Source organism: Mandrillus leucophaeus, unplaced genomic scaffold (assembly GCF_000951045.1).
Source record: "Mandrillus leucophaeus isolate KB7577 unplaced genomic scaffold, Mleu.le_1.0 Scaffold652, whole genome shotgun sequence".
NCBI lineage: Eukaryota > Metazoa > Chordata > Mammalia > Primates > Cercopithecidae > Mandrillus > Mandrillus leucophaeus.
The window spans coordinates 326,707-337,352 of record NW_012107053.1 but is presented as its reverse complement, the minus strand read 5'-3'; the positions used below and the strand labels follow the sequence as shown (position 1 = coordinate 337,352).

The 10,646-nt window shown below is 37.1% G+C and overlaps 1 protein-coding gene across 2 annotated transcripts in view; it reads left to right on the top strand.

The window, feature by feature from the left end:
• UBE3D (ubiquitin protein ligase E3D) overlaps positions 1 to 10,646 on the top strand; it is a 186,993-nt gene that overhangs the window by 14,893 nt on the left and 161,454 nt on the right. For both annotated transcript variants that reach the window (XM_012001187.1, XM_012001186.1), the window contains exon 4: positions 8,001 to 8,232. In XM_012001187.1, coding sequence (XP_011856577.1) covers positions 8,001 to 8,232 — 232 coding nt within the window. The remainder of the gene's footprint in view (positions 1 to 8,000; positions 8,233 to 10,646) is intronic.

Sequence of the window (10,646 nt, the reverse complement as noted above, 5' to 3'; positions counted from 1 at the left end):
GCCTCTACCTTAGTTGAGGCCACTGTCTTCTCACCTAATTACACTTGTTGCACCAGCTCCTCATCCACTGAGCCTCCCTGTAGTTTTGTCCTCTCGTCTGACCTATTTTAGCACAACTGAGTAATTGTTCTCAAATGCATCAGGCTCTACTGGTCAGACCCCTCCATGACTCCCTGTTTCTCCAGTATAAATTCCAGAAACATGCTACATTAGGACCTTTATGAGTTTACCTCTATTTACCTCTCCACCCTCACATTTTATATCTTTCCCAACCTATTCCTCCTCCCCCAAAAAACATGCCATTATTGACTGGCGTTCTGTACGCAGCTCTGGTGATCAATGTGCAGCCCTATAGTCTTTTCATGATTTTTTTTCACCCTGGGGCCTTATGAAAGTGACTTCCTTTCCTGGAGGAATGCACCCCACACCCTCTCTCCCCCTGGTTGGCTCCTACCTGAACTTCAGAATTCAGCTGACAGGACAGGTACCGTTATGAGCCTTCTGTCAACCCTGGTTTGGTTTAGGTGCTCCTCTAAGGTTTATTTGCCTGTCTTCACAACTAAACTGTAGGCTTTCAGAGTGCAGATAATCTTCTTATCCCCTGTATCCTTTATCCCTACTCTTTTGAGAGTGCAGTACAGTGTAGACCCTTCTGAGTCTGTCTAGTAGTACAGACTCAGAAGCCGGAGTAACTAGGTTTGCACCTGACATTTACTAGCTGTGTGACTCTGGGCAAGTTACTTAAGCAGTCTGTGCCTCAATTCTTTTATTGCAGAAATGTGGCTAACAGTAGGACCTATCTCATAGGGTTGCTAGGAGAATTGAGTGAGTTTAAGTGTTTATGACAGTGCCTGGCACGTGGCAACGTGGCAAGCATTCCATATGTATTAGCTACTGCGATAATTACCGTTCTTATCATCATCATCATCATCCCCATCCGCAGCATCAGGCACTGTCCCTCGTAAATAGTGTGCTCTCAATCAATTTTTGCTGGGTTGAATTGAATAAACGTTGACATGTTTGTTTTGGCCTTCTACCAACCTCTCTTGCTTGCTTCCTGATTTCTGGCAGTGTCCCAGGTAGATGAGATGGCACAGAGTTACTCTGGCATAAGTGAGAGGTTACAAATGGAAGATCCTCAGAGTGACTGTCTTGAGTAAGAAATGAGGTGACTTTAAATTTGCAGAGGAGGGAACCTCATCTTTGCTTGGATTACCTAAGTGTTGAAGTTACTGCATGTACTTGGTGACAGGCCCACTTTATCCTGAAAGGTTCAGGGGATCTCAGTTTACACTGTAGTTGAACCAAGAGTGTTTTCCTTCTCTCAGTCTATTTTAGGCTTTGGTTGAATTCTCAGATGAAGTTTCTGAAACATTCATTCCTAGACAACAATGGGGATTCCTAGAAGTTACAGTTGGAACATGTTAAATCAGTGTAACAGTATTTCTGGGTGCTGCTTGCAGTAAAGGATATGCTGGCTCATTATTGGCGGTTATTTGTGTTACATTGGAACGGATGATAATATGAAAAATCTTGTATCTGTTGCCCCCATTTTTTCTGTTCAGGAACTGTATCTTCTGTGTCAGTCCCTTTTACAGTGATGGAACTGAGAACTAAAAGGGCAGCACTCACTCTCCCTAACCCTGACCATCGTCTGGCCCTGAAGGCAGGAGCAGGAGAATGGGACCTGGGTTTGAAATCCAGCTTCATGACTTAGTAGCTGGGAAGTTGTGTTTGTACTACCTCAGGTTCTTCTAATACAGCCTTCTAATAAGGCCTATTTTCCAAACTTGTCAAGAGAATTAAAGGATATAACATATGTAATAGTTAATGCTCAACAAGGTCTTTTAAATTGGTTTTTTAGATTTCTACACTCTTTTCCAAATTGTTCTTATTAGCAAACTAGCAAATTATCTAGTTTAGTGTTTCAAACCTTTTTGTTTCAAGACTGTGATTCGCATACTCTGCATGTGCCAAGGAAATGAATTCCCTTTCTCTTTTTCTCGCTGAGAAACAGTGGACTTGACTTAACCTTTGCCTCATTTAATCAAGTCTTACCCAAAAACCTTTTCATGTCACACCTGTGTGCCTGGCATATGCATGCCTCTTCAGTAATGCAGAGAAATCCTTAGTAAATGACTCAAGGCTTTGCTTACCTTTAACTCTTAGGTAGCTTGCCCTTTGACTGAGTTATATGGATAAAGATGCTTCCTTAAGTATCTGCACATAGATTTCATGTTGACCATTAATGTCAAACCCAGTGTTGTTCTTATTTCTCCCTCAGTTATCTGTTTTATGTGAGTGGTAAGGACAACTTTGTGCTTGTTAAATAGAAAACAAGACCAAAGGTTTTCAAAAGAGCATGTGTGTGCCAAAAATCAACTAATTGTAAACATATTTCCCAGGAAGGTACCTTGGAATATGTTGATTTATCTGTATTGGGAGCACCTCTATAGGAGCAGTGGAACAGAGTTAAGATCTGCTTACTGGCTAGTCTTATTATCTGGGAACATGTTACATTAATTTCCTGGGCTCCAGTTTCCTCACCTGTAAAATGAGGACATTGGATTAGAGTGCTATGAAACATGAAAATTCCCTGATCAATGAACCTCATTTGTATTTGCGGTTTCATGTACTTTGTGATTCATGATTATTTCGTAGTGTGGGACTAACACTTATTCTTTTTTTTTTTTTTAAATAAAAAAGGTTCTTGTTAATTATAGAAATAAGATGTAGAGGACAGTTTAAACAGTAAGACTCATTAATGGCTTTTAAATACTTACTAGCACCAGGGCACGTGATACCTGCTAATTACAGCAGCGCCTAATTTTAAGGTCACTTGTTCTTAGCTATTTGTTGTGGTTATTCGAAACCAAATAATGCCTCATTTCTTTATAATTAAATTCTTCAATTTACGTTTTACTAGATTAACAGTTTTTCTGTAAAATGTGTGTGAATGTATGTAATTTTTGATTATGCTCTTGTTAAGATTAACGGGCCCTAATATCCAGCAACAATAATGAAATTTATTTTGTTGTGAATAGTCTAACAAACAGCCAAATAGTCCTTGTGTTTGGAATTTATATATTCTAGAAATAAATTCATCTCATACATGAATGAAATCAGTTGGCCAAACTTTCAAACTCAAGCCTTTTGATTTTCAGATGATTTGAAACAGAGGGGCTCTCCTGAGGTCTCTGGATGTTTCGCCCTATTCTCCCTGTGCTGGCAGGGTAGTGCTAGGTGTCAGCCTAGATCTCATGAGGGCACTGACACCCTGGAGGGAAACCAGCAAGATGGGATCTTTGGAAACATGAGATGTCAGGATATCCAACCACTTGATTGAGCCACTTGGCAGACCAGCTACAATTGTAACCTGAAAATAACTACTCCCAAGAATATAGTCACATTTCTACAAAGAGGTTAAAAAAGAGTACAGTCACCAACTGCACTATTGGTAACACTGTACAAACTTTTGGAATAAAATTATACTTTTATGGCTCTAATCATACTATGTACGTAGTAGTATTAAAGTGCTAAGCTAGTTTTATAGGATTTGTGGCTTGCCAGTCGGAGAATGTCACCTGAATTTATCTAATTCCAGCAGCCATATTTTGAGCTTTAGATAGTTGATGTTATTAATATTCTTAATGTCCGCTTGGTTATAATCCAATCTGTAAAAGCTGTTATTACCATTGTTATTATCTTATCACTGATTAATGGTTCATTTTAAAGCTAAGGAGCATAATTTTATTTTCTTTTGTATGTTTCTTTATTTTCACTTTCTTCATTTTTCTTTACCTCTATTAAAGTTAAGGGGCATACATCTTCTTCTGCATATGTTTAAGTATTAAACATCGATATCATTTGTATATTTTAAGTTTCCTAAAAGTCTGCACTCATGGTACATTAAAAAATAACTAGGAAATTTTAATTTATTGTGAAGTTGTGTTGCTGTTCATTATAGAATCTTAAGCTGAGAGAAAATTCAGGAAATCATTTCACTGTTTTCTTGAGCTCCACTAGGATTCTACCTAAAAACTAACTTTGAAAAAGATGGTATTTATTTTATTTTGAAAGTTCTCTTGGGAAGTAGATCATATCAAAGTCTATTTTTCAGGGTTTTAGATAAATATGCTTTCAGTAAAGCAGTGATTAAAATCTTTTGTTCTGAAATGTTTTATGTTTTCTTCAAAACATCAAAAAAAATTTTCCTGCTTTAAAAACTTTTATCTTTGCAATGACTTACAGATTAGGCACTTTCTTGCTTCTTGTGTCTTATGTAGATGGTTATAGGATATATTATAGCTTTTATTCACATGATAATGTAGTCACATTAAGTTTAAAATATCATATTTTGTGTTAATGTGAGTTGTCTCCCAGATCTCTGTAAATCTTGGGGCAATTTTATTTCCCTGATCATGTGGGCGATTTTGCCATTGTTGTCTCTTGCACTGTATTGAGGGTTTGTTTATTGGCACTACATGCAATATGTCAGGAGACAAAAGATCTTAATGATGGAGAAAGTCCAGGAGCCTATTTAGGCCTAACTCCCTCCCACTCTAAACAGGCAATTTATTTGCCTTTTTCTTCTTCTGCTTCTTCTTGGTAAAATTCAAATCTGACCTGTTATTCCACTTAAAATTCTGTAATGCTTCCTACGCACCTGAGGTACCAAGTCCCTACCCCTTAGCGTGGCCTAGAACACCCCACAGAGTTTGCCACCATCCTACCTGCCCAAGTGTCCTCTATGGCTGTTCTGCATTGCCAGGGCAGGGAATATATTCTAAGGAAAAAGTTTGGTTTTGGAGGCAGGAAGACCTGAACTAAGAACCTGCCATTACTGGTCACCTCTGATTCTGTGAACTTATGCAGATTACTTAACATTTCTGAGCCTCACTTTCCTCCTCTGTATAGGAAAATGATATTTCTTGTCTCACAAAGTTGTTGCGAGCATTAAATGAAATAAGGTGTGTTTAGTGCCCACCAAGGGTCTTCTTAAGTTACCTAAACATGTGGACTCACAAGGCTACCACAGTCCACATTCTTTGCCAGCTTGCCAGCAGGGCAGCATCAAGAATTCCTCTCAGCAGGGGCGCTGCATGTTTGCACAAGTGACAGCTCACATACTTTTCTGGGGACTGTCGTCTCCCAACACGGCGTAGTTCCAGGTACAAAGCATAAGCTCCACATCAGGGAGGAATGGGAGCTGCCCTGGCTCAGAAGAAGGCCTTCTGCCTTAAGCAGCCAGTATTTCTTGTAACAATTCTTGATATAGTTTGTAGGGTTCCCAAGAAGAGACTGCATTCAGGGAAGGCCAAAGTATCCTATCAGACATTTACAGCTCATTCATATTTCTTCCTGGTTCAGATGCAGTTTACCAACCAAGGATCATTTTTACCGTAAGCAGTGTTGCCTAGCAATATAGTCGATGCCTAAGATCTTACCTGGTTTCCAGGGTAACAGAGCTAGGTGGCTAAACCAAAGGTCAGATTCTCAAGCAGCAAGGGAAAAGGTTTGTTAACCCCTGAATTCCAGTGTGCAATAGATACAACCAGTGTGAAATGCTTCACACATTTTAGTTATCAAAATACACTAGTTCATTTCTTCAACAAATATTTAAGAGCTCATGCTATATGTTAGAAGCAATGTAAGACAGCAGAAATACAGTGGCAAAGTAAACATATATGGCATCAACCTTCATATTGTTTCTTCCATGATGCCCTTAATTCCTTTCATTGCCTGGAGAACTACTATTTATCCTTCAAAGGCCAGCTCAGATATTACCTCTTCTCTGAAGTCTATGTACAGTCTATTCCCATAGTACTTTGTATATATTGCCCTGAATTCATAGATTGGTCTTGGGGATCCATGAATCCCCTAAATTAATATGCAGATTTTGTGTGCTTGTAGAAATGTATGTTTGAGGAAAGAGGCTAACACTTTTCTTAAATATTCAAAGGGATCTGTACTGCTCCCCCTGGCGCCACACACTCCCCCACCCACTGCAAGAGTTTAGAACCATTACTCTGTTACGAGCATTTATAACATGTGCTTTTGTTATTTGTTTATAGGTCCATATTTCTTACTAGCACATGAGTACCTTAAGAGAGGTGACTGTATGTGTTCATATTTTGTGCCAGTAGAATGCCTTATTCATGGTAGACTTATAGGAAGTGTATGTTGAAAGAATCACTTCTCAGTATGCTTAACAGGCTCAGCACCTTGATGATACCAGTGGTGCAGTGTATACTAATTTCAAAGGAAAAGTTCTTCCCTATGTTAAACTAAAATCAGCCTTTCTTGTTTCTAGCTTTGTCCTCTGCAGTTATAGATTGTGTACCCTCTTCTGAATTGTAATTGCCCTTTTATGTGACTCAGTTGATTGGGGAAATCAAAGGAAAATAGGGGGAATTGTTTAAAAAAAAAAAAAAGTAGCATTCACATCTTAAATATTTTTAACTTATAACATCTGAATGTACATTAATTTACTAGTGTTTGTGTTTTGTTAGGAGGAGGAACTTAGCAGATATCACCTTAACCAGGTTATCAAGATTAGCATCACTAAGTTGTGTTGATGTGATATACTCTCTGATATGATGTGATGAGAAGGGTACGTTTCACTTCTGTGAGATTCTTTCCCCAAATCCATACCACCAGCCTAATCTTGAGACGATATTAGACAAACTCAGATTGAAGAATATTCTGTAAAATACCTGATCTTTTCAAAAATCTCAAGTTTCTGAAAAATAAGGAAATATTGAGAAACTGTTACAGACCAGATGAGACTAGAGAGACATGATGACTAAATGCAAAGTATTATCATGAATTAGATCTTGGAACAGAAAAAAAGGATATTAGTGGAAAAACAGGTGAAATTCAAAGTGTGTAGTTTTGACAAATCTACCATGGTATCATAAAATAGTAACTTTAAGGCCAGTTGGGTGAAGTGTATATGGGAACTAATATATTACCTTTGTAAGTTTTCTATAAATCTGAAATTATTCCAAAATGAAAAGTTTATTAAAATATGGTAATAGAAATTATAGAAGAAAGTTGTTAGGTGATTTGACAGTTAAGACATGTAAACCAAAATAAAAAGCAGTAACACCAAAAAAATTTGTAACAGGTTAATAAACATAAGGCTAATAATCTTAATATATAACACATTTTTACAAATTAATAAGAACATAGTAATACGGACCCTGGAAAATAGTCACTAATCACAATTCACAGAAGAAACACAGTGGTCTATAAGTGGAAAAACTAGATGAATCTCACCAGTAATTTAAGAGTTGCCAATTAAAGCAGTATTGAAAATACTTTCACCTATTACTAATGCAGAAATGAAAAAATGATAGTATTCATTTATGAAAAGGGTGAGTGGAAGAATTATAGATTGGCACAGCCTTTCTGGAAAGAAATTCACCAAATAGGTGTTGGGTTTTAAAATATGCATATAATTTGTGCTTATCATCTCACACTTATATAAGATTCTTTCCAAGGAAAATAGATATGTTCATAAATATTCTAACAGGAACATTCATCACAGAGTTATTGATAATGAAAAACTCAAAATCTAAATATCTAATGGTTGAGGGAATGATCTCAAAAGTTTTGATTATGGAATAGAATATTGTGGACTAATTAGGATTCATCTAAATAAAACAACAAAAGCAAGATATAGTATGTTTATTCACCATTCTCAAACTTTGTGATATGTACAGATACATCTTTTGAACGGATGGCAAAGAAATACACTGTCATGTTTAGTTACTTATCTCTGGGTAGTGAGATAAAAGGATGATTTTTCCTTGTTTATACCTCCTTGCATTTTCAAAATTAGTTATAGTGAGTATATATTACTTTTATAATTGAGGAAAAATTAGCATTGCAAGCCTTGTGGTTAATGAGTTTCTTTCATCTTTTATGCTCATTTAATTAAGAGAATGTTAGTTCCATTTTGTTCTGTTAAAAATGATTTTTCCTCTTTCCACTAGGAAGCTCCTCAGGGTGCTCCCACTGCCGAGTGAGAACTGGGAAGCTCTAGTTGGAGAATGGTGTTGTCATCCTGACCCCTTTGCTAATAAACCACTTCATCCGCAAGAGAATGACTGTTTTATTGGAGACTCTTTCTTCTTGGTGAATTTAAGAACCAGTTTGTGGCAGCCAAGACCTGAACTATCCCCAGTGGAGATGTGCTGTGTTTCTTCTGACAACCATTGTAAATTGGTAAAATATCATTTCAAACTAAATGCTAATTTAGAGGTTGTCTTAGATACTGGTTTCTTCAATCTTTTCCTAATTAAGGCCTTGTTACATGGACTGCTGTAAAGGCCAAAATTCATTATTTTCAACTGTCATCACTATCTCTGCTTTATCAAAACAGGAAGAGCATATGGCTTTAAACTAAAACAGCCACAGGGACCTGGAAGAATAAGGAGAGGAAGACCTCTGCAGTCATAGAATTGGGAGTGCTACCATTTTACAAACAAAATGCCCTGCTTTCTTGTTCTTAGGACAATATTGCATAATTTGTGTGCATTTTATCCTAAGTAGTCTGATTTAAGTTAAAAGTGTTCTGTTGCTCCAGGATATCTACTATACTATTAGGCTGAGGTATTTTACTATTTCTGCCCACAGTCTAGACTTCTGCTGAAGTCATAAATGCAGATATCATCAAGTAAAAAGAGGAATGGAGGAGCCCAGAAATGGAGATAAAGCTTGTGTTGCAGGGTCTGAATTGGTGCTTGACAGTGTGAGGTCAGGTGGTTCTTGCTGCGTAGGTTACTTTGGGAAGAAGGCAATTTTCTCTCACTGCAGAGAACACGTGTTTTACTTTATTTTAAAAGAAAATCAATGGCATTGGCTTAGCCCTGTGAGAAATCATTCCACTGATGGCCAGTCAGTACAGATGTTATTTAAAAAGTAAAGAAAATCATTGCCAGAGAAGCATTTTAACATCTGATTATTGGTGGGAACGAAAACATTATATTTTAAATTTCATTCAGAACTCATTTAATTTTTGTAATAAGAACTGAAACTGAGCGACTGCAGGAAATATGCAGTAGATGGGCAGCTCTTAGGTTGTAAATTAGTTTATAGAACTATTCTGAGGGAGACGAAGGAAATTGGTCGAATGTGGACGTTAAGTTGTTGTCAAAGAAAATTATTTAAGTGCCTCATCTTACACTGTAAACAGAAATCCCTTAATCTAAATATGGTTCGCTTTGGTGAAATGTGGTACTTTACGTTTTATATTTTAAAAAGTAAAGAGTAAGTTAATATACATTTATGTTATATTTAATATGATTAAATTTGTATTTTTATCTAAATATATACTAATACTTTATGTGTTTTAAATTTCGTCTTTATGATTAAGCTATACATTTTAAAAATATTTGGAAGTTGTGAGCAGAAAAGTAGTAGAGAAAGATTAAATGAGAGAAGCCATGTTTCCCTTTTTAAATAAACTCAGCATTCTGTGCTGAAATATATTCTTCACATTTACATCTTTATCAGTTATGTGATGCAATTTACAAGAATTTCTCTTCATAGTAAACAGCTATCTTATCCATTAAAGAAAGACCCATCGTATTTTTAGACATTACAGTTTTAGTATCAAGGAGACTGTGGGAAATTCTGTACTATCATGACAAGCTGCTGTTGAAAAGATTTTCTTCAAGTTAGCCTAGATGAAAGTCCCTCTTTAATTGTATATTGTAGCAGTCCAAAGAGTGTGCCTGTGACCAAAATAGAAGCGTAAATTTGGAGGGACTGCGTAAACAGTGCTCTCAAGGCTCCTGTGGGAACAAGGCTGTTCTGTGCTATTGAAAACCTATTTCTCCTATCACCCAGTCTAGCCATCTAGCAGGGTTTTGAAATGCCACATAGTAACAAAGCATCCTAATGGTATCTCTTGGGAAACATTTTTTTGGTGAGACAATATCAAGGGTCCTTAGAAATTGAGACAACACAAAGGGAAACTAAAAGGGAGGACACAAGGCTAATCCACCTCTCTGAGCAGTCCTGCCCTGTCTCAGATATATTGACTTAATTAGTCCACAACAATGTCTGTCTTTGAGGTTTGCTCTGCAGAGTTCCCACACTGTTAGGCTGCTTCATTACACAACTTGCCTTATTATTTCCTTCAAGGATAGGTGAAGAAAAATGCATTACAAACAGAGATTCTCTTTAAACAAAATTTATGTGTTATATGTTTAATTAAAAAGATCTGCTTTTAAAAACAGCACAAACAAACGTGAAGCCCAACACTGTTTCTTTTCTTCCATAGCTTTTTAGAGTTTATAGTACTTTATTTGAGCCTTTGTCATTGCAGCAGTATCTACTTTTTTTTAAAAAAGATACCTGCTGGAGATTTCCCTATTCATGTATTCATTTATCATCTCTCTTGTTCTATTTTGTGCCCACCCACATAATACAAATCTCACATCTTGGGCTGGGCATGGTAGCTCATGCCTGTAATCCCAGCACTTTGCGAGGCTGAGGCGGGTGGATCACAAGGTCAGGAGATCGAGACCATCCTGGCCAACATGGTAAAACCCCACCTCTACTAAACTACAAAAAAATTAGCGAGGCATGGTGGCGGGGGCCTGTAGTCCCAGCTACTCAGGAGGCTGAGGCAG